General features: G+C 42.8%; 1 protein-coding gene across 3 annotated transcripts in view; it reads left to right on the top strand.

Annotated features, from left to right (window-relative positions):
- tasp1 (taspase, threonine aspartase, 1) overlaps window positions 1-13,637 on the top strand; it is a 123,693-nt gene extending 110,056 nt beyond the window's left edge. For all 3 annotated transcript variants that reach the window (XR_005461830.1, XM_038806849.1, XM_038806866.1), the window contains one exon: window positions 11,474-13,637. Coding sequence is in view for 2 of the 3 variants with exons in the window: in XM_038806849.1 (XP_038662777.1) it covers window positions 11,474-11,566 (93 nt within the window). In the remaining variant the exon portion in view is untranslated. The remainder of the gene's footprint in view (window positions 1-11,473) is intronic.
- Window positions 13,638-25,599: the final 11,962 nt, after the last annotated feature.

The raw sequence follows: 25,599 nt of genomic DNA, 5'->3' as shown, positions 1-25,599 counted from the left end.
ACTTCAAAGCAACAAAGTGTAGAATCTTTGTGTCGAGTCTCTAAACCTGCTGAGTGGTTCTCAAAATGTTAGAGCTTTGATTTACATTAGAACTCGAAACAGTTTTATTCTGTGTGAAATGTGGCTCAGTAACAGAGGTGACACTGGGACATTAAAGGCATGGTAAGTTGGCTGCTTGCTGAGCAGCTTCTCTTCCATTCTTTGACATCTGGTGTACATTGTTTCCATATTGCCCGCAAATTCTGCAGCTGGTATTGTTGAAGGCCTGACAGCCACAGCTGCTCTTCTCACTTCAATTTTAAATTACGCTTTTGACCTTCCTTTACGAGACTAATCCCTCTTCACCACCCCCACTTCGAGTCTGGCCACAAATGTTTTTCAGCAAGTAACCACAAATACTCAGGATGGGGGGAGAATAGTTGGCAAGTTTGATCAAAAAATAATCTGTCAGCAAAGCTGACATGTTGGTGTTTGCTATTTTAAATAATGTAAAAAAATTATTGACTTATTGGAGGTAAACCAGCTTAACCCATGATGTGACATGGTAGTGTTTTGAGAAGATTGTTTCTGGTTTTATTTTCACCCTTTTTATTGGCTATTTTTGGCAAAACTCTGATCTCGTCCAAGTAATTCCTCCAATTATTCCAATTGACTGCTTTCTCCAATTGACCCAAAGGTACTGCTGGTTAGCCAATATATGCTGGAATATTTTTATTCGGACCTTCGGTTTGATAACTTAGAGCTTATTTAATCATGAAAGTAGTCTGCCACCATTTATCACTGGGCCTTTTTTTCTGGCTGATCCGTGAAGATTTCATGCTGCTTTTTCAAATATCCTTGTTTTTGTCTGTATTTGCTTCAAATGGAGTTTAAAACCTAATTCATCTATCTGCCCTGAAAATATTTACTCTAGACGTATCTGTTTTGCAACGGAATTAGATATGTTGCTGCTTTATTCACTTTGAAAGAATTATCTCTGTTACCCTTGGAAATTGAACATCACTTCATTTTTATTAACCTAGAGTTTCTTTTCACGCTTTTTATTTCTTTTTTCATATTCTTAAAAAAACACCAACACCTCTTCCAGTCAGGATTCAAAATCTAAAATTATAAAATGGATATTGGAAGATTAACATAGAATAGAGATAGCAGACTTGGTATTTCTATGAAAATGACAAAATAAAGCATTTAACTTAAACAATACTTTTAAATCTTTTTTGGCGTTCACATACAATTGAGTTGTTTAGAAAGGCAGGAGACTACACAGGTCATTTTCCTTGAGGAAGAGTTTGGGTAAACCATGTGATTGTAATAATCTTTATTGTCACAAGTAGGCTTACATTAACACTGCAATGAAGTTACTGTGAAAAACCCCTAGTCGCCACATCGGTGCCTGTTCGGGTACACTGGGAGAATACAGAATGTCCAAATTACCTAACATCACTTCTTTCGGGACTTGTGGGATGAAACCGGAGCACCTGGACGAAACCCACGCCAACACGGGGCGGGATTCTCCCATTCGGCGGCAGAGTGTCCACGCCATCGCATTTCATGACGGTGTGAACGGGCGGCTGGGAGTACCGATTCTGGCTCCTACAGGGGCCCAGCACGGCATTGGAGCGGTTCATGCCGTTCCAGCCTCCCATCCTGGCGCGAACTGTGCGCCGTGGGATCCACGCATGCGCAGTGGCACCGGCGGCAAAACGCGCATGCACGGTGGCCTACCTCGATGCGCTGGCCCCGACGCAACATGGCACGGGAGTTCAGGGATCGGTGGGCCCCGATCGCGGGCCAGGCCCCATTGGCGGCCACCCGGCATTGGAGCCCCCCCCACCACACACACACACACACGCCGCCCGCCCCGACCCTGCACGCAGAAATCCCACCGGCTGTAACCAGGTGTGGACGGTGCTGGTGGGATTGTGCCTTTTTAGAGCGGCCGCTCGGCCCATCCCGGGCCAAGAATCGGTGGCATGGCCGCGTACGGCAGCCCGCGACCGGTGCGTGCCAGCGTTGGGGCGGCGGGGATTCTCCGGGCCGGAGAATCCCGCCTAGGGAGACAGAGCAGCCTCCACACAAATGAAACTGGGATCCTGGAGCTGTGAAGCAACAGTGCTGCTACCCACTGTGCTACCGTGCTGCCCATTGTATGATGTAAACTAGCGCTGGCAACAAAGACATCAGTCAGTACCCCAGGGGGACTAGACACCTGTTTAGAGACACAACTTAGAACGTTCTGTATGAGTATAGAAATATGAAAATGCCAGTCAAGTTTGCCTTACTCCTCTGCACCCAAGGCAGCTCACCAGCCCCACTGACACTCGAAGAATGTCATTCTCTCTCTCTCTCTCTCTCTCTCTCTCTCTCTCTCTCTCTCTCTCTCTCTCTCTCTCTCTCTCTCTCTCTCTCTCTCTCTCTCTCTCTCTCTCTCTCTCTCTTCCCCCCAATAAACCAAATTAGGACCTGCAAAAGCACACTGCCTACCCAAGTAGAAGAAACCCCCATAGAGAGGAAGGCCATGATTAACCAAAGAATGCCAGTCACAGACCAGCACCGTGCGCCATTACAAAACATGGCAACAGAACAGCATAACCTCATCAGAGAGACAGAAACACTGCCTCCCTCAGGGTACACCTGACTCCACAGAGGGGGGCACTCAGGAAGCCACCATATAAGACCACTTGGAGGGAGGATGCCCATCTCCTACTCTCAAATCGAAGAAGGGCTCCCACCACACATTTCCCCCTACTCCAATGACTCCAAAGATGCCAAGCACAAGGAACCCAGTCCTCTCTCTGATGCATGATCTGTCTGGGCTTTCGTAGGAGATGAGCATGGATTCTTGAGAGTCAAAGTAAGAAAAAGACTAAATAAAACCCGATATAGATAGCTCTAACTCTGGGCTTTCCCCAATCCAAGTGAGGACTTAACTAACCTTACACCCAACAAGATCACCCACCACCTTGCTGTGTTTCGACTCATCTTCTCTATATGCGAGGTGAAGAGTGTCTAAACTGCACTCCCTCTTTGTAAATGCAAGGATTACAGCACATTAAAAAGATGGACTAGACTATACAAACCACATGTCACATACCGAATCAGTGTGGGTTTTGCCATAACAGGCAACGCTCGCCTCCATGCTCGTTTATCATACAACCGTGTCAGGAAAAAGGACAATAGCATTAAATCAACAGCATAATCACAGGATAATAACACCATCTGTGAAGCTTAGAAGGGCCAAAGCCATAACAGGATTATCGAGCAACTTTCAGAATCCCTCCAAAGTGCCATTGAACGAAGCACCTTCACCTACACCATACCATCGCCCCGACGCCCGGGCAGTATGGAACCCTGGCCCCTGCAGGACTCTGCATATCCAGTCGTCTCCAACCCCTCACGGGTATCGAGGACAAGAAAACATAGGATCAGTAGTCGGGATCTCCAACTGACCCCAGGCCTCGAAGACCAGCTACAATGTGACCAGCGAGCCTGAAATGTCCAGACTTCAAATTGAGATTGCGAAAGCATGGCAGCGAACTCTCAAAATGGGTGGGGAATTCGTTCCTACACTCCTCACAAGAGACCGGGCGCACAAACACTCTGTCCTATTCCCCAAGTTGGTCAAGATAATAACAACATACCATGCAACTGGATTTCCAAGGACTGAAGGCAAGCCCTCTTCGGGGAGATTGCTCTATCAAATAATAGGATTCTCTTCTCCACCTCCACAATTCTCTCAATGATATTTCGCAGTTCATCAAAGTGAGCACCAAAACCCTGCATCGCAAAACCAAGAACATTATCAGAACATCATTCACAATGGCAGCCATCATAGAATCACTACAGTGCCGATGGAGGCCATTCAGCCCATCAAGTCTGCACCAACCCTTCGAAAAAGCACCCTACCTAGACCCCACCCTATCCCCAGAACCCAGTAACCCCACCTAACCTTTTGGGCACTAAGGAGCAATTTAGCATGGACAGTCCACCTAACCTGGACATCTTTGGGTTGTGGGAGAAAACCGGAGAACCTGGAGGAAACCCTGGGAGAATTTGCAAACTCCACCCGTGTCTCTGGTGCTATGAAGCAGCAGTGCTAACCATTCTGCCATCGAGCCGCCCTAATCGCCCTCATCTTGATTTAAAAAGCACTGCCGAGACATAGGCCCACTCATGTCACATGATTTTTCTCTCTCTCTCTCTCTCTCTCTCTTTCCCCACCCCGCATCTGCAATAGAAACATTACCAACTGCCAGGCTAAATCCACGCTTAAGTTTTCAGTTGTACGATAAAATGGCCATCTAAATTTTGGCTAAGGGCAGCACGGTTGCACAGTGGTTAGCACTGCTGCCTCACAGTGCCGCGGTCCCAGGTTCGATCCCAGCTCTGGGTCACTGTCCGTGTGGAGTTTGCACATTCTCCGTGTTTGCTTGGGTTTCGCCCTCACAACCCAAAGATGTGCAGGGTCGGTGGATTGGCCACGCTAAGTTGTACCTTAATTGGGAAAAAATGAATTTATTTTTTAAATAAATTTATTTTTTAAATAAATAAATACATTTTGGCTGTCTACATAATCCTGCCAATGCTGCTGTCCCAATGAGGCAAATTCAAATTGTTGCACAGAAAAAGCATTTTTATTTTTCGATGTTCACTTGATTCCAACATTTGTACCCGGACAACAAAATTGTAGTGCAGGTAGATGGGGGGGGAAACATTGTTTGGGGGGTGGGGGGAAAGACTGACAACGGTGGATGGGGCACAGGAGGATAGTTATAGTGTGGAGAGCATTTTTGTTCTTCGACTGCAAGGTTCTACCAAGAATTGATTAAATTTATCCTGTCAGCATAGGTAAGTGGAAGTGTCCAACCCTATAATTGGTAGATATTCTCTTGGTTCATGGGTTGCCAATTCAGATGATTACCGCACCAGGTTTTGGCATTAGAAAAGTATTATTTTGGCAGTTGCTGCAATGTTGATGCATTTTAAATAGTTTTTTTTTAAATCGGAGGTACTTTTCTTGCCAGGCCCAGTCCTAATGGAGGGATGGAAGTTTGTGTGACTTGATGCAGGCATGCCAAGGCTGGTTTCAAAATAACAAGACTTGTCTCTTGCATTTTGTTGCAAGTTTTGAATCATTACAAAACATTCTTTTTTTGTTGTTGTAATGTTCAAGTATGCTAGTAGCCATCCAGTACATCACCCCAAGTGGCTATTTTTCATGTATGAATCTAGAAAATGGACATTAATTTGCATCTGGCTTGCTAGGGGCTTTTCACAGTAACTTCATTGAAGCCTACTTGTGACAATGTGATGATTATTATTATTATTACTTTGTTCTTCCCTGAAGTGGTGTGGATAGAATGAAAAATGTTGGGGATCGTGGATTAGCCATGTCTCCTGGCTTTCTGTAACGCTGCATGTTGTTGCTTCAGCTAGCTGTGCTGCCCTGTATGATTTGCTTTGCTTAGTTGTCAGAGCATTTTCTGAATTTGTATTTTTGTTGAGCCAGCTTGCTTAGTACTATCTCAAATAACTGTCTGTAGTTGTCATGGTATTCATGTGCTTGGCACATAGGAACAGAAGGAGACCATTTAGTCCCTCAGATGGGTTCTTCGATTCAGTGAGATTTAGGCTGATCTGCACCGTAACTCAATATATCTGCCTTTGCCCCATCTCCCTTACTATCTTTGGTTAACAGAAATCTATAGGGGGCAGCACGGTAGTGCAGTGGTTAGCACTGTTGCCTCACGACGTCGAGGGCCCGGGTACGATCCTGAGACCCCGGGTCACTGTCCATGTGGAGTTTGCACATTGTCCCCGTGTCTGCGTGGGTTTCACGTCTGCAACCCAAAGATCGATTGGCCACGCTAAATTGCCCCTTAATTGGAAAAAAAGAATTAGATACTCTATAAATCTATCTAAAAAAAATTTTAACAAACAGAGATCTATCAATCTCATCTAAAATTAATAGTTGATCTATCAGAGTGTTCTGAATTTCTATTGTGTGTTGAATTAATAAAAATAATTTACATATATAAGTTTGAGCTACTCACTGACATATTTGTGGATTGCCCTCATGGTTTATAATGTAATTTTTAAAATATGTTGTTTCATGGGATATGGGCAATACTAGCAACATCAATGTTTATTGCTCTCGAGAAGGTGGTGGTGAACCGCCGTGATGATTTACTGCATTCCATTTGGTGCAGGTGCACCGAGTTGCTGGAAAGTGAGTTCGTGGATTTTGATCCCGTGACAATGAAGGAATTGTGATATGATTCCAAGTCCGCATTCCCATGCATCTGCTATACTTGTCCCTCAGTTTTGGAAATGTGGGTTTGGTAGATGAAGACAAAAGAGCGTTCTATAATAATAATAATCTTTATTCTCACAAGTAGGCTTATATTAACACTGCAATGAAGTTACTGTGAAAAGCCCCTAGTCACCACATTCCAAATGCTGTTTGGGTACAAGGAGTGAGAATTCAGAATGCCCAAATTACCGAACAGCACGTCTTTCAGGACTTGTGGGAAGAAACCGGAGCACCCGGAGGAAACCCACGCAGACACGGAGAGAACGTGCAGACTCCTCAGTCAGTGACCCAAGCTGAAATCGAACCTGGGACCCTAGCGCTGTGAAGCAATAGTGCTAACCAATGTGCTACCGTGCCGCCACACAATGCTGCCACTATGTGTTGGTAAACGGGGTGTGATCCAGCAGGCTGCTTTTACCTGGATAATGTTGAGCTTCTGATGGTGGACAGGCTTTGGGGAGTCAGACAATAAGTTATTTTCCTCCGAACCCCCAGCCTCTGACCTGTACCAATAGCCACAGAATTTACATAGTTGGTCCATTCCGCTTCTTCAGTTAGATGCTGCAGGATAATGATAGTGGAGGATTCAGATATGGTAATGTCATTGAATATCGATGGTTAGATTCTGTCTTATTGGAAATGGTCATGGCCTGACAGTTGTGGCACTTATCATCCCAAGCCTGTCTGTGCCTCACTGTATATTAGCACAGACTGCTTCAGTATCTTATGAGCTGAGCATTGGGTAATAATCAGCGAACATCCCCACTTCTGACTGTTATGAAAAGGTAATTGATGAAGCATATGAAGATGGTTGGGCCTAGGACATTCCCTGAGGAATGTATGCAGCAATGTCCTGGGACTGAGATGATTAGCCTCCAACCACCACAATCTTGCTAAGTATGACACAAACCAGTGTTTTCCCCCTGATTCCCATTGATGTCAGTTGTGCTAGGGCTCCTTGATGCCACACTATATTTGTAAAAGATCAAATTGAAAGCAGTTGCAATGAAAATATTTGAAACAAATTTCTCTAACTTCTGTTACATGTTCAAGACAGGTCATTGAAATAATATGATCTGTTTAAAAGCAGAATTTCATTCCTCTCATTTGAAAATTATTTTACATGCTTGCCATAATTTATTTTCCAGTCAGCTGCTCTGCAAACTCTGATCTGTCTTGGAAGCTTTTTTTTTTGCCAACATCTGTTGACTTGATCAGTGGTGATGAAAGCGGCTTTTTTATGGCATGTGGAAATGGCTGGAGATATTGTTGCCAGTATTGGAAAATAATAGACTTCAACCTGGTATAAGAACAAAGCAAAAGCTGTTGACCTGATCCCTACAGGTGCAGATTCTGGTCTTCCAATTTTTGCCCTTCTGTTCTTTTACTAGTTGAACACTGTGGGAATTACAGTAAAATATAAACTCTTTGAAGAGTAATGTGTTTCACACGTCATTTATTTTATGTGCACTTTTGACACTGTACAGTTACCTAATTTACATATTAAATTATTCAATTTGTATATGTTTTCTGTACATCCTTGAGCAGAGTATTTCACCCTCCAGTAATATTCATAGTTGGATAAAATAAATCCTCTGGAAATTAGATATTTGTATACACGCTTTCCAATCATGTATTTTTGTTCCTTCAATGTGCTTTAAAGGAACCTAGTTCCTTCAGATTTGGACGCAGTCATCTGGTTCCTCCTAAGTTTGCTTCATATTTTTTAAATTTCTCACCTCAAGTCCTTTTTGTATGCAATATTGTCCTGCTCCTTTAGAGTGTCCTTAGAAACATGGAAAGTAGTAGATCATTAACCCCTCAAGCCTGCTATTTTTCGTCTCCCTTTTTTTTTCTAGCAAAAATCTTCTCAAACCACATTTTTCAGAGCATGTTTTTGGTTAATTCCTGTACCCTGACTTCAACCTATTATCCCTTTTTAATTTAATTTTCCCTCCCGTAAGTGACAGATCTGTAATACCTTCCAGTTAGCCCCTTGTTTTTCTGATCAATTTTCATATTTATTAGATCTTGACCTACAGTGACCCTGTTGTTTCCTGGACTGAGTGTGTTGGCCTGTCTGCCGATGCGGGCATTTTGAAGTGATAAATCACATCAGGCATCTGCTTACAGTTATGTCATTAATCCTTGTTTCTTCAGCTGTAATGTCTACAGTTCTCAGCTTGCCACCATTTTTGTTGTGTTGAGGTTGTGTCTACAGAAATCCTTTAAGTAAACTGTTAGAAATCCTTACCATTACGTGTGATTTCTTGTAGTACAATGAGAATGATATATTTGGCTTTGATTTGTTCACTGATGAAATCATATCACAACTGTAATGATAGTGTAACATTCCTAAATGTAAATTACAAAATATTCATTTGGAGTTTTTATTATTCCCTCAGTGTGTCCTGCCAATCCAAATGTTCTTTCAAACGTGAATCTGTATTTTATGCACTTCTCTTTGCAATCTGTTGACCAAATGTAAGAATGAGCTCCAAGTGTATCAAGGTTTCGCCATGCCAGTGATTTGGCTCTTGACATTACCTCAAGCCAGACCAAGTATTAACTTGGTCAAACCCTGCTCACCACACACAGAAACATGCTAGTCATTTCCTATTGCTTAAATATAAAGCTGTTATTTGTCGCAGTTTTAGAACTGCAAAGTCACCCCCTTTGTTATATTTTTGTGATTTGTGCAACAGTTTAAAGCAATAGTTTTGAAATTGTATTTTTGATCTTCAAAGCCTGCCCTTTCAGAGCTATTTTTATGATTTCCATTGCAATAAACCGATCAGATTTACTGTAATTTAATCCAGTGGTAGAATTACTAGCAGACAAAATTGAAGATTGTTAATATTTGTGACTGGGTAATTTATGAACGTTTTGAAAAGTATGCCAGGAAATTGAAGTACACTCTCTAAAATGCAAAATATCCCAGAATTGTAGGAAGCATTTTTTGAAACCCTCTGTAGAAATCTCCAGTTTTAAGGAGTTATGAATATACAAAAAGGGTGGGATTGGAGCAATCGGTCCTTTAAGCACTGCCCATCCACACAGTGCAGCCACAAATGCCATTTACCCACACCTTGCACAATTCTCTGGGAGAGGCGCAAAAAAACCAGATGCCAACTGAAGGAAAAACTCTTGGCCGTTTCTCTCTCTCTCTCTCTCTCTCTCTCTCTGAAATAGTCAAACATAACTCCATAAGGCTGCAGTAATTCTGAAATCCTCTTATTTCCAACGATCCTGTGACAACCACTTTAACAGAAACCTTTCTCAAAGGTTTGTCTAGCCCTCTTCTGTAGGACTGTGGTGAATCCATACTCACTACCAAGGGGCAGTGAATCTGAAAAGAAATGCTGCACTCCAAGGATCAGATTCAACTTATTTGCTTGTGTATTTTGCATGAAAACTTCCTAGGTCCTCCCATCTCTATTCATCTCAAAATGCAATTCAACAGGACAGAATCTTCCTTCTACTTGCATTTTAAAACCTTAATCATACTTCATTTATGGTTGTGTTTCTTTGATAAAAGTAGTCCAGGACCTTGAGTTTACCCTGATAAGGGAGCCTTAAGATTGGATATCATTTTAATTGCCCTTCTTTGTACATCTTGTGTATCACAGAACTCCCTAATGCAATGTCAAGGCTTTGTACAACCCAATAATAGTTTTATAATTTATTCTTCTGATCATACAACCTAAAACCGTACAAGCTTATTCAATACTACTGTCGCATTGCTTGTGTATCTTCACTGATTTATTGCATCATTAATTCTTGTATAAGACTCCGATACAAGTTTTTAATCTTTATAGTGTGTCATTTGTACTAATAATATTCCTTGCCATTTTGTACTGGAATCTATGAACACTGAGTCTTTGAACCATGCTGGTTCTGTGCATCTGCACTGAAGTGTCAGCCTTGGTTCAGTGGTAGCAGACTCTCTTCTAAGCCAGATAGTTGCTGGTTCAATGATACTTCCGAACTTGAACACGCAGCCTGTCCTGACACTTCAGTGCAATATGGAGGGACTACTACCCTGTCCCATGACATTATTCAGAGAAGAGCGGGGCGTTCTGGTCAATATATATCCAGCAGCCAATATAGTTAAACAGATTATCCAGTCATTACTACATTATTGTTTGTGGGGACTTGCTGTGCATAAGTTGGCTGCAATGTTCCCCTATATTACAACAGTGACTACACTTTAGAACAGTACAGCACAGAACAGGCCCTTCGGCCCTCGATGTTGTGCCGAGCAATGATCACCCTACTCAAACCCACGCATCCACCCTATACCCGTAACCCAACAACTCCCCCCCTTAACCTTACTATTAGGACACTACGGGCAATTTAGCATGGCCAATCCACCTAACCCGCACATCTTTTTGACTGTGGGAGGAAACCGGAGCACCCGGAGGAAACCCACGCACACACGGGGAGGACGTGCAGACTCCACACAGACAGTGACCCAGCCGGGAATCGAACCTGGGACCCTGGAGCTGTGAAGCATTTATGCTAACCACCATGCTACCGCGCTGCCCCTAAACTTTAATAGCACTTTTGAACAGTTCCGAGGTCCTAAAAGGTGCTATATAAATGCAAGTTTTTCTTTAACAGCCTAACACTGGAGGAAAAACAACACCCAAACTTCTGGATATAATATCAATATGAAGAGTTAGCCCAGTTCTATGACATTGGCAGGTTTGCAGATTTAGTTTGTATTGAGTAACATTATGTTGTGACTCATTTAATAGTAAGACTATAATAATATTTTGTTTTTAGCCCCATGTGAGTCCCCCACTTCCTGCCAACTCTTGGGTAAGAGAGGATGGGGAGGGAAGATTTGGTAGTTTGTCAGCATTGCTGCTAGGAACAAGTATAGTCACCCAACCAATTCATGATATCCTAGTCTTTAAAGTGTTCCTTAACTACTTTTCCTCCAGCCATAATACAGAAGTATGCTTGCATTCTGAGGAAGTTCATACTGGATGGAGAGTTTATTACAAGAAAAAATTATTTCAACGTTATTTATCAATGACGTTGTCGTTCAATTTTTAGATTGAGGATTTGAGTCAATGTTTGAATCCATGTCATGCCAAACAACCTATTGTACAGCTGTGTTGATCTGGAATTGGTTAATATGTTTGTTTACAGACTCACATTTCAAGGCTTCCACCAGGAGCTGTGGCGGGACAGTCGCTGGCAATAGAAGGTGGTGTTTGCAGGCTTCGAAGCCCTGTGACCTGAATACACGTGACTTCTTTAAATGGCACCATATCGCAATCTCAGCTAGACCACCCAGCTATAATGTATTTCATATATTTTAATTATGTAAAGGATATTTATCTTTTTAGATACAATATTTGCACTTTGTACTTTATGTATCCTGATTATGCAGTTAAGTGCTGCTTTATGCTGAGCATATAATCTCTGCTTAAAATGAACATGATTGCAGTTGACTTCTCTAGAGTATTCATCCTATAATGTTGGGATTTTGTTGTCTAATATACAGGCTCCCTAAAATAATTAATGTGAAAGAATACTTCTCCCCAATTACCTTGAGTTTCACTCAATGCATTGCATTCCACATTTGCCATCTGATTCAGGTAATATATGACATATTAAGCACTATATTTAGTAGCTATTGGGTGGTCTAACTTTTCACTTCATAAAGTAACTAGTAGTTAATATCACACATGCCAACCTTGGGGCTGCTAGTCAATTTGAGGTTTGATCAGGTATCTTCATTTTATATTTACAGGGGGAGCTATAATAGATGTAATCGTGTGCACAGCAGTGTACTGTAACACATTAAGCGTGGCGTTAGTAATCTAAACGTGAAACTGTTAACCTTGTGCTATTCGTACTACCATGCAGGACGTGTTCCTCAATTCATTGGCAATTTTGGCTGAAAATATGGTAGCGTGTAATGTAGGTGAAAATTATATACTTAAGACGTAAATAGTAAAACTGCACATTTAACAAGACTGCAATGGGTGTAGGTCCTCTATGTTTTTATTTTTATTTTAAATTGCATACAATTAACAGTCATTACATATACACTGAAGTCAAATTGACTGCCCATGATATCCTGTAAAACAGTAATTCTTTCACATTTTTCCTTAATTATATGCTTCCCCAAACACTGGTGTGGACAGACACTTGATCCTGTTGCTTGCATTTGGGAAGCTTCTGTTCAGCAGGAGCACCTGATGTGCTGGGCCTGTCTAGCTGCAATGCCGGTTCTTCTTTCAGCATCCATCCTGTTTGCTGCAAAGATGTTACTGTCATCTACAGTGGAGTTTCTTTATAAAAGATTGTGCTGAATAAATCTCTTACTTGTAACCCTTTTCTGTTCTAAAATATTCTACTGTGGTCAATAGAAGAACTCAGCATCTCAGCCAGTGAATTGGTTCCTAAGAGTTTGGACTGCTGAGGTTTGATTCTGTCTAAAGTATTAATTCCAAGGTATTCTTTATTTTTGGATTTGGGACAATCGTGGTGGCAAATTAATCAAAAGGTTAATGTTGAAAATAGAGAATACATTTTCGGGTAATTAAATTGCAATATCTATTCATAAAGTGAAACAGTTCTCACATTATTACTGTTACATGGCAATGTTCTGGGAGTTTGCTCGTTTTTTTTCTATTTGCCCCTGTACAGATTTCTATTTTGAAAAAAAAGTAATGTCATGAGCATGTCACTACATCTGGTGACCTCTCTGCTGCCTGAATTTCAGGATTGAGTTAAAAGAGGTGCCTCAAAGCTGCATTTGAAGCAGTATCAAACTTGTAACAACAGATCAGCAATTTGAAGACTCTTTTGAATTGCAGGTCTATATTAAATATGTGATCAAAAACTATAGAGGACTGAAGGTCTTTAATAGTTCCCCAACCATCAGAAAACTAATGATTGGCATTTTTTTCTTCAATGAAATGTTTATAAGTGCTGAATTTTTGACTTACAGCCGTGAAATCCCTGATTGTGATGGGAGCGGGAGTAAAGAATTTTATTTTCACTGGCCATGGGCTAAAGTAATTATGTATAAATTTGGATATTTTACAGTTGAGTTTAGATGTGTTATTGTACATTTGAGTTTACAGCAAAAGGTAAATAGTTTTGTATTTGTAACTCGATCTTGAGCAAGATTTAATCTTAAGAGAATTAATGTTGCACTGTATTAATTCCACTATATATTTTATGTAAATTGCCAGGGCTAAATGAAGAGCTTGCAACGTGCTTTTAATTGATTGCAAATTATTATGCTAATGTTTTATATCCTTTAATAAAACTTTGGGGAAAAAGATTCTCTTGTGAATCCTGTTTCAGAATATAACTACCTGTGTACATGTCTGTTTGTAAATTCAGCAATGCAGGAAAGACTTGAGCATGCACAAAGACTTGTGGTCGAAGAGAAGTTATGTCTATTAAGAAATTAAAATAAAATGTTAGATTAACGGCGAGATTCAACTAATTGGGAACAAAGTCCCATAGCAAGCGTGCTTATAATGCACATGGCACATTGTATATGGGGCCTCAACAGGAAATGCGTGGCCAAGGCTGCACATAGCCCTGTTTTGTACACTGGGGAGCTCCCCTCGCCGGAACACCCCAGTGTAGCGAGAGATCGGGACACCAATTTTAAATGCTGTCCCAAGGTCCCTAGCCTGATCAATTCCGTACAAAAAATGCCAGCTTGGCATCTTAGTGCCAACCTAGCAGTGCCAGGCTGCCCAAGTGGCACCAGCAGTGCCAGGGCACCACCCTGCCCAAAGGGCATGCAGCTAGGGGCCTATGATCCCCTAGGAGAGTGTTGTTCCGTCTGGTCCCATTTGTGGAGACCAGTACCAAACGGTGTTCGCCCGAGGTCTCTTGAGGCAATGAGGATGAATATCAAAGCCTCAGGTAATTCTGGAATCTGCATATTAGAGTGAGACTAGCTGTCGCGCTCTAATGTGCAGAATACCCAAAATGTGATCCCACCCACAATGAGCGGGATTTACATCACAACGTCTCGCGAGATTGTGTTGGATTTCACGAGATGTTGCAAGCCGGGTAGTTCCCAGGAGCAGGGTCTCCTGGTTTTTATCAGCCATGCAGGTGCAGCGTGGCCATTGGATTACTCTCTAAATGTCACCAGTACTATGTATGTAGTCACTATTACAGATGTACTTCAATAACATTCTGCAGTGTCCAATAGCTGAGGCATTTGGAAAGCACACATATTGAAGAATAACAAATTAACAGTTATTGTATTACTGTGGCGCAGTATTTAGCACGGTCACGGTCATCTCACTGGAGGTTGCACATTCCCCCCCGTGTCTGTGGGCTTTAGCCCTACAACCCAAAGATGTGCAGGTTAGGTGGATTGGCCACACTAAATTGCTCCTTAATGGGAAAAAAACATAATTGGGTACTCTAAATTTGTTAAAAACAAACTATAAACTGCCCTCTAAAATAGCATAGCCATCCACTCCGTTCAAGGGCAATTCGAGATGGGCAACAAATGCTGGCCTAACCAACCACACCCACATCCCATGAAAGAATGCAAGTAAAATCTTCCTCCCATTGAACAAGCATTAAGGAAATAAGAAAACCGAGTCTGAGGTAAGTTCATTGAACTGAAACGATAACCTTGTTCATCTCCAACAATGAGATATGGGTATTTTATATATTGGGTATTTCAAATTTTTTTAAAGAAACAGTTCTTGTATTTACCTCATTTGTTATGTGTTTCTCTGTTACTCTTGAGGCACCACAATTATGCTTCCAGATGTGGCTTTGAGCATAAAGCTGGGTGCAACATAAGGCTGTTTCGCCTAGCTTGACTATTCTTTTTGCAACCTGTTCTCAGTATTCTTCATGGAATGTGGATGTCACTGGCTGTGCCAGTATTTATGCCATCTCTAGCTGCCCTTGAAATAATGGTGGTGAGTTGCTGCCTTGAACTGCTGCAGTCCGTGTGATGCAAGTAACACGCACACTGCTGTTTGGGAGAGAATTCCAGGAATTTAACCCAGCGATAATGAATGAGCAGCAACAGTTCCAAGTCAGCATGGTGTTGACTTGGAGGGCAATTTGCAAGTGGTGGAAATGCATCTGCTGTCCTTGCCTTTCTATGATGTGGAGATGCCGGCATTGGACTGGGGTGGGCACAATAAGAAGTCTTACAACACCAGGTTAAAGTCCAACAGTTTTGTTTCAAATCACTAGCTTTTGAACTTTAACCTGGTGTTGTAAGACTTGTCCTTTTTGGTGGTAGAGGTCACAGGTTTGGCAGATGCTGGCGAATGCATTTTGTAGATGATGCACACTGGTGCCCTTGTGCCTCGATGGAGGGATTTAATTGTGCAGTATGTCCTGGATTCTGTCCCACTAAATTATATTTCTGCAATAAATATTCCTTGATATTTGAAAGTAATCAAAAAAAATGTTTTATTTGTGCCTGGGACATGGGTGTAGGCTGTGCCAGCATTTATTGCCCATCCCTAATTGCCCTTGAGGGGACAGTTAAGAGTGGATCTAAGGGCAGCATGGTGGTGCAGTAGTAGCACTGCAATCTCACGGCGCCCAGGTTCGATCCCGGCTCTGGGTCACTGTCCGTGTGGAGTTTTCACATTCGCCCCGTGTTTGTGTGGATTTCGCCCCCACAACCCAAAGATGTGCACGGTAGGTGGATTGAACATGCTAAATTTCCCCTTAATTGGAAAAATAAATTGGATACTCTAACTTTAAAAAGGAAAGAGTGGATCTGGAGTCACATAGGCCAGACCAGGTAAGAATGGCAGATTTCCTTCCATAAATGCGGCAGATGTGTTTTTACAACCGTTGATAATGGTTTCAAGGTCATCATTAGACTTTTAATTCTGGATTTTTATTGAATCCAAATTTCACCATCTGCAGTGGCAGGATTTGAACTTGGGTCCCCAGAGCATTACTCTAGGTCTCTAATTTACTAGTACAGTGGCAATACCACTATGCCACTGCCTCCCCAAAGTATTAATTACGCAAGATTGAACTCTGGATGGTCATACCTTAAAAAGGATGACAAGGTAATCTCTTATCAGTAAGAAAGGCTGGATGTATAAGCAGGTGTTGTAAAGTTGTAACTTCCTGGTACCACTTAAAGCTGTGCACCTTTAAGGAGATGCTGCTGCCAGTCACGCAGGAAATTAATCTGACCTGGGGAAACCGCAAAGAAAGGCACAACATGGAAGAAAGTCGGCTCCAAGCTTTGCTGCACTAACAGTCTTGGTAGAGGAGGTGGAAAGAAGAGATACCTGGCACCTGCAGGAGACCTTCCAGACATATGCACAAAAGACAATTGAAGCAGCTAACCAAAGAGATGAATGCCAAGGGTCAATCGCGGAGGATCTGGAGGCAGTGCTGTAAAGAATTTCAACAAGCTCACTGAAGTGGTTAATGTCATTGTGTGTATCTTTAAATGCCAAATCACGTCAACCTCACCCCCCCCCCCCCCCCCCCCCCACCACCCTCATTAGCACAATAATACATCACCGCAGACCAACCAAACCTCACCGGCAATCGCTTATCAATACGGATTCATACCTGTCAGTCACCACACCTTCCCACTGTTAGCACTGATTAAATTTTCTGTTCAGAATCTGAACAGTAACTATCGACTGCAGAACCTAACTATGTACAGATATACGAACTTCTGATCTTCAATCCAAAGAAGATTTAACTTTTGGAAAAGGCAATAGAGATAGTTAAGAGGGGAAGATAAACCATGGTACAGAACACCATTTTTATTTTCATTCTTTCATGGGTTGTGGGCGTCATGGACACCAGTATTTGTTGCTTCATCCCTGATTGCCCTTGAACTGAGGGCAGCTAAGAGGCAACCACATTGCTGTGGATCTGGAGACACGTAGGTCAAACCAGGTAAGGATGGTAGATTACCTTCCCTAATGTGCATTTTTGAAGCAGATGGGTTTTTGCAACCATTGATGATAGTTGTCATGGTCACCACAACTGAGACTAGCTTTATATTCCAGATTTACTAACTGAATTTAAATTCAACCAGCTGCTGTGGTGAGATTTGAACCCATGTTCCCCAGAGCACTAGCTGGGACACTGATCTACTAATCAAGTAACATAACCCTATTTTGGGTTAAATGATTAATCAATTAAAATAAATCAAACAAACTAGGGAACAAATTAAAGGGGCAGTCCCTTAAAGGGATACCTCCTGAAAAAAACCAATCCCAAATTAAATTAAAATATCAAGGGCAGCACGGTAGCATTGTGGATAGCACAATCACTTAGCTCCAGGGTCCCAGGTTCGATTCCAGTTTGGGTCACTGTCTGTGTGGAGTCTGCACATCCTCCCCGTGTGTGCGTGGGTTTCCTCCGGGTGCTCCGGTTTCCTCCACAGTCCAAAGATGTGCGGGCTAGGTGGATTGGCCATGATAAATTGCCCTCAGTGTCCAAAATTGCCCTTGGTGTTGGGTGGGGTTACTGGGTTGTGGGGGTGGGGTGGAGGTGTTGACCTTGGGTAGGGGGTGGGGTGCTCTTTCCAAGAGCCAGTGCAGACTCGATGGGCCGAATGGCCTCCTTCTGCACTGTAAATTCTATGTAAAATCAAAACTAGAGTCGAGAAGGCACCCCATCCCCATGCTGCTATCAAGCATGAAAGGCCTTGATGGTGCAGGTGAACTCCAACCAGTTGCCACTGAAGGTTTTGAACCATGATCCCAGAATATTAGCCTGATCATCACAAGCCCAGTGCCATTACCAGTCGGCTATCATCTCCCCCTATGATGGCACAGTTCATTAAACAGCAAAATGAGAAATACACACCTGGCAAAGAAGACCGCAAGCAAATAAACTCAAGATGGCGGTAAGCCAGTGCTGTGGTGCCAAAAGGCCTGAGTGTCCTACATGCATGACAGAAGCTTCCATTCTAAAAGGCTGGGACACCTTGTGAAAACGTGCCGATCAAAAACCCCTAAACATAGAGGTCACCAGCGAATCTTTACAGAAAAGGCCTTCAACAAAATAGATGAGTCACACCAAGACCAAACGCAACAATGCTTTCCAGGCGAGATTAAAGAGCACAAATTTACCTTCTGGAAAGTCAATGGGCATTTTACTAATTTTAAATTAAGACACAGCAGCACGAGTGGCAGTCCTGAATGATACAGAACCGTGGCTGGCCAACCACTGCAGACAACAGGCGCCCCATTATATGACCTGGGAAGGATCAGACTACCAGTTACAGATAGGCTTCTAGAACTGCTCTAATACAGGAACAAGCAGGTACTGGAGACACTTTTTGTGATTCTCAATCAGGAATTTTCTCTCCTGAGTCGTGACATCTGTGTTGCCTTCAACCTCATCAAAACAGCGGAAGATGTCAAGGTACAGATAGTCTTTCAGTATACCACATTGGAGTAAACCAAACCATCCAACAGTGCTGATGACCTTGACTGGGACTTCAGTGCAGAATTTTCAACATTCTTTGCCGAGGCAGATAATCCAGCTCCTTTCCAAATAACTGAAGGTAACCTTCAGCCCAGATAAAAATCAGCTTGGTCAACAAATATCTGAATGTGGCTGTGGCTCTTCATCAGGGGCTGGTTTAGCACAGTGGGCTAAACAGCTGGCTTGTAATGCAGAACCATGCCAGCGGGTTCAATTCCCGTACCGGCCTCCCCGAACAGGCGCCGGAATGTGGCGACAAGGGGCTTTTCACAGTAACTTCATTGAAGCCTACTTGTGACAATAAGCAATTATTATTATCACTCAGAGGACGGAAGGCAAAGCCCAAGTGATAGAAGATGTGGGTACAATCTCGCCAATATTGACATCTTAGTAAGCGCATCCACATTGATCCATCCACCAGAACTGGTAGCCCAGACTGCAAATAACCAAATGGTTTCAGAACTAAAAACAAAACCAAATCAGATGAGGTCCACCTCTTCTATGCTTGAGGATACTGAGTTTACCAGATTAGGGTTACTGCAATTGAGAGATAAGATGTTAATCAAATGCATTCCTCACCTCAGGAGACCACAATCTAGGATTCCCCAAAACTTTGGGCTAAGCAGTCATCGCTCTAAATGCAAAGTGTGGTGGATGAAATCATTACGAAGAACCAGCGTCAATGCAATGAACAAGGCTAAGGAACATAGGTCAAGAAAGGGATGAACCCATGACATCTGACCATGAAAGGAAAAACGCCAGTGGGGGGGGGGGGGGGGGGGGGGAAGTAAAGCAGCAAGAAGAGAAGAAAAGGATCAAGAGTTGAACCTCAAACAAACAAAACACCAAATACTGCAGTTTCTACTGAAGAACAACCAAGACATAACAAAGAGTTCCAATTTGAGACTACCAATCCTCTAAACTTCAAAAGAACACGATCAGGATGAGCTGTGAAACCTCCAGACTGTTTAAACCTATGAAGTCAGAGACCTGTGGGGGTGGAGGGGGGGGGGGGGGGGGGGGGGGGGAAAGGAGGGATAGCATGTAAATATAAATAAATATATTTGGATAAAGTCTTGGGGGACTGTAGTATTAGCATATTTAGGACTGAGTCAATGTGGGACAGTGGGAACAGTAACTCCCACATAATGATGTAAAGGGAATCATGTGACTGGTAGTAATCGGAATGGAGAAAGCTCATGGTGTGAGCTGAATAAGCCACAGCCTTGTATATCTGTGCATAATGTCCTACAATAGCTAGTTCCTGTTCAGACTGTATGGCACTGAACCTCTTCCTTCTAACTATAACAACGTACAATAGATATACTAGACTGGTAACTGAACTTAAAATTTAGTCAGACTTGTGGCCAAAGAGATTGAATGATTTGCAGTGTACTGCCATCCAGCTGTGAGCTGATGGAAAATGTGTTCTGCCTAAAGCATCAATGTTTATTTGAAGAAAGTTCCCTGTTAACATAACTTCACTTCAGACTGAGGAATGGAAGAACTCTTCTGTGCCAAAAGCTCTGCATGAGGAATCAGAGTTTGACATCCACACAATGTCAACCCCATTGATCCTTTATTCTGAGGTTTGAACAAAATTCATGGTTTTAAAAAATCATGCAGGGATTGAAATCAAGGCTTTGAAACTTGGTCCCTGGAAGCATTCTGTCATTGTCCTGCACTAATACCCAAGGTTGGCATAAGGGATACAACTTGAGACATTTTTGAAAAGTAGTACAATTGAGAGATCTCCACAAGCTAATTAGACAGTAGCAAAGACAAATTAATGGAAATCTTAACTAAAGAAACTAGATACATACAGAAAAATGTACCATTACATCTCTGTGGACACAAACGCACATAAATCTATTGAGCCTCTTAGAACAGACTCTAGTGATCACCATGTCGATTATATCGAAGGTTGTTAGGGGAGCTGGCAGATCCAGCCCTTAACTTTTGTTAAAATGTTGTTCAAGCAGCTACCTTTATATCATTAAAACGTATAGTCTATTTAACGATCCAAAGGCAACTCTGGTGTACAACTGCATCCTCTAATCATTAAACATTTATTTAGCTTGCTTATCAACATTCATTATTGGTGCCAGAGTACCTCTGATCAGACTTGTATCTTCTCTGCAAATTACCCATTATAAGAGATTCTAGTCTTGAAAGCCTAGTCTTCATTCCACTGTACTTTGCACACAAAGGATTTTTGTCTCCTTTGTTTAATCTGTAGTAGATTCATCCTGGATTAACATTTGTCACATAAACTGGGCATCAAAGCTTCCTGTTTGGCACCAACCTAACATCAAACTTCTTTAAAATGTTTCGAGTAAAGATCAAAGGTGGTGCACCAAACTGACGAATGGCCGAAACTGAGTCTGAAGTGGCTCTTCAATAAATCACACAAAGAGCAGCTTTCAACTTGGATCAAAGGTAAGCGGGATACCTGACCACATTAAAACATGAGAGGTTCAGTGCGATGCCCTTGTGACCTCTTGGAGCACTGTGCTTATTCCGCAAAAAAAAAACTTTTCAAATAAATTGAAGAATTTTGATCAATAAAGTGAAACGTCTGCATAACAGAAATGAGCTGGGTACAATGTTCCACATTTTAACGTTACCATGAGCGAGAGATTATGGAGTGCGATACTTTGCTTAAATGTAAAGCAGCTTGGATCAATGCATCTCAGTTTGCACAATGGCCCTTTATATCTCGTAGTGTTTATGCTCTTGTGTTGTAATCAGGAAAATTGGGGCAAGAAATAAAAACGATGATGGTGTTACTCCAGCAAGAATGATGTCCAATCCAAATGGTTCAACGGGGACAAGAGCAAGGCGTTTCTGAAATTCCTACCCATTATCACAAAGCACACTTCACTTTGCAATATTAAATGCACGCGTCCATAAAATAAATGCAAGGCTTTTAAAAAGTGTGGTTTTAAAGTTCAAAAATTAACTCGTACATCTATTCAAAATGGACAATAGGGGACTTCACAAAATAGGTTATGTAAGGCAGAAATGTATATGGCTTTGCTGTTTGCATAATGTACTTGAACCTAATCATGAATAAGAGAAGTTTCACTTTTTAAAAATATTCTTTCATGGGATATGGGTGTCACTGGCTGGACTAGCATTTATTGCCCATCCCTGAGGGCATTTAAGAGTCACACATTGCTGTGGATTTGGAGTCAGATCAAACCAGGTAAGGACTGCCATCTAGATTCCTTGGACATTCAAACAAACCATTTCTCCAGTGATGTTTTGAAACCAGATTCCTCCAAGCACTAGACATTGAGTTTGGAGTCGCTGTCACGTTGTTTTGTGTGGACCTTGAATGTAGGTTAGTGCATCAGGTGCAACAGGAATCATGCTGGCCACCAATGTGCACCAGAAAGTTATTGTGGCCCCGCAGGCTTTTATCTTGCACGTTTTTTCTGCCTGTACCCCCTTGGATCTTCTTGAGACAGCACCATCGTAACCAAGGAGACGGCTATGTGAAACTCTGCCAGGTTTTTATCCAAGGTTGCTGTGAAACTAGCTAATGGTGAGAATCTGCCCTCTTAAGTGAGCATTAGGCATCAGATCACACACAGCACAGTTGCAGTCTGTAAATTAGCTTGAGCGAGGATTGGAGCTGTTGTCCTACCTTTGTGAGAATCTAATGCAACCTTCAGACCATTTGCATTGTTTCTGTTGTGCATTTCCCCATCACTTTTTCATTTCATACTGTTCTGTACTCTTCAGAAGTACAGAGTTGCATTTATATAGCACATTTAACAATGTCCCAAGATTCTTCACAAGAGCCTTATCAAACAAAATTTCAAACCTAGCTACAAAAGGCGATATTAAAACAAATACTGTCAAGGAGATACTGTAGGATTCTAGGTGGAGAGATAGGTAGAGATATTTAGAGAGCAAATTTCAGGAACCAAGGCAGCAAAATGCACAGCCGCCGATGGTGGAATAATTCAAATCAAGGTTGTAAACCTGTAAATGTAAACATTTTAGTTATCACCAAATAATTATTCAACATATGGAAAGTAACCTTTTCCCCATATTCAGTTACTCCCCATGTTATTTGGTTGCTTCTATTAATGTCACATAAACATTTTGATTGCCGTTCTTCCTCTTTATACATTACTTGTGTAGTTTATATTTAAGATTATATGAGTTTCAGTGTTTGACCTGTGTACCCGCCCTCTGACAGTCTCGTGTTTCTCGCTGGCCTCAATATAGTATCAAAGCAGCCTAAAGCAGTCACAAATAACACCCTCTGTGAGGGGCTCATTTTCTCTCTCATTGACCTCTCGGCAACCTTTGGCAAAGTTGACCTCTGATAGCTCCCTGTCCCCAGACATCACCTATTTAAAATTCACATTTTTATTTCAGATCCCTTCATGACGTTACGGAATCACAGAAAAATACAGTGTAGAAAAGGCCCTTCAAGCCAACACTTAGCCCATAGCCTCGAATGTTAAAACGTGCCATGTGCCCATCCAGGTACTTTTTAAAGGATGTCAGGCAACCCGCCTCTACCACCCTCCCAGGCAGTGCATTCCAGACCGTCACCACCCAATGGGTTAAAAGTATTTTCCTCAAATCCTCCCTGTACCTCCCACTCCTCACCATGAACATGTGTCCCAACAGCTGTTCCCTCTCCAACCCCCTCATAATCTTGTACATCTCAATCAGGTCGCCCCTTAGTCTTCTCTACTCCAGCGGAAAAAAAACAAGCCTATCCAACCTCTCTTCAACCTTAAATGTTCCATCCCAGACAACATCCTGGTGAAATGCCTCTTCACCCGCTCCAGTGTAATCACATCCTTCCTATAATGTGGCCCCAGAACTGCACACAGTGTTCCAGCTGTATCCTCACCACTGTTCCAAATAACTCCAACATGGCTTCCTCACTTTTGTAATCTATGCCATGATTGATAAAGGCAAGTGTACAATATGCCTTTTTCACCACATATTAACCTGCCCTTCTGCCTTCAGATCTTCTGCCTTCAGAGATCTATTTACAAACACGCCCAGGTCTCTTTGTTCCTCAGGATTTCCCAGTGTGGTGCCATTCATTGAATATTTTCTTGTCAAATTGCTCCTTTCAGAGTGTAACACCTCACACGTTTCAGGATTAAATTCCATCTGCCAATTTTCTGCCCATTTGACCATCCCGTCTATATCTTCCTGTAACCTAAGATTCTCAGCCTCACTGTTAACCACCCGGTCTATCTTTGTGCCATCTGCAAACTTACAGATCCTACCCCCTACATAGTATGGAAATGCCAAATAATAGGGGATCAGCACAGATCCCTGTGGTCGCCACTGGACAATGGCTTCCAGTCACTAAAGCAGCCGTCTGTCATCAACCTGTTTCCTACAGCTCAGCCAGCTTTGAATCGACCATTTCAAGTTCCCCTGTATCCCGTTTGCATTTGCTTTCTTTATAAGTCTCCCATGTGGAACATTGTCAAATGCTTTACTGAAATCCATGTAAACTACATCAACTGCACTGCCCTCATCTACACACTTAGTCATGGTGCTCAGAAATTTAAATCTAATTTGTTAGGCATGACCTCCCTCTGACAATGTCATGCTGACTATTCCTGATGAAACCTTGCCTCTCCAAGTGGAGATAAATTCCCTCCTTCAAAATTTTCTCCATTAGTTCCCCACCACTGACATGAGAATCCCCCGGATTCCCAATGGCATTACGCCTTGCTAGATCTAACCAGACCTCATGAGATGTCGCGAGCTGGGTCCCGTCCACAATGGCAGGACCCAGTCACGCACAGTTAACTGGAACCCATTTAATCGTGCTGACGCAGGATCTAACTAACTCCCGGGATCTATCGGCCTCCCCAAGGAGACCCCAGCTGCGTGCCGATTAGTACTGGCCCATACAAACGCAGACCAGGTGGAATGGCACCTGGAGGTCTCATGGCCATTGGAAACCTCTGGGTGGTCAGGGACATGGCAGAGTGGCAAGCTGGCTCTCACTTGGACACCTTGGCAGTGCCAAGGTTCATGGCCTGAGGAAGGCCATTCCATGAAAGGAGGGATGGGGGGTATGAAGGGGTTGTCGGGGGAGGGTGGGGTGAAGAGTAGATATAAAGGGGCCTCTGGAAGGTTGGGGGGGGGGGGGGGAAGGGTGGGGGGTCCTGAAAGTGGGAGGGCCCAAAAGGGAGTGTGGAAGGCCTGCAAATGGGGGGCTCTCAGCGACCCCATAGTGGGGTGCACTCACCTGGGGGGGGGGGGGGGGGGGGGAGGGGGAGGGAGAGGGGGGGTAATGCTCGTGTGTGTGGGGAGGTGATATTGCCCGTGGGTGGGGGATCCACAAGCTCACTTAACGATCAAGGCATCCTTTCAAAATGGTGGCCCAATATCTGAGGCGTTGATCTAGCCAGCCAGTCCAGCTCCCCAATGATGAAAAAAGTGTGGGCTTGACCGAGGAGAAACTCCCTATGGTCCAAAAAGATGACTAAGTGTGATTAGATAGCGGTGGCGAAGTCGCCATGTGGACCGGGGAGAAACTACCAGCCAAACCTGCCTGAAATGACACGTAGAAACTTTTCAGTTAAATCACGCCCTATGTCTCCCCATCAGCTCCCTAACCTCTCTGTGCACCTCACCCTCCCATTTCCCCATCATTGGTGCTCCTGCCTTCAGCCACCTCAGTTCAATGCTTTGGAATTCCTGTCCAGTGTAAACCACTTCACTCCCATCCTCTCTCTTAAAACCAATTTCTTTGACTAAGTGCCCGTTCTTTCCTCCTACCCCGCTTCCCATCTGTTTATTTCTTTTGACTTTTCTGAGAAACAGCTTGT

This window comes from Scyliorhinus canicula, chromosome 1 (genome assembly GCF_902713615.1).
Source record: "Scyliorhinus canicula chromosome 1, sScyCan1.1, whole genome shotgun sequence".
NCBI lineage: Eukaryota > Metazoa > Chordata > Chondrichthyes > Carcharhiniformes > Scyliorhinidae > Scyliorhinus > Scyliorhinus canicula.
This window is presented reverse-complemented; position numbering and strand designations above follow the sequence as displayed.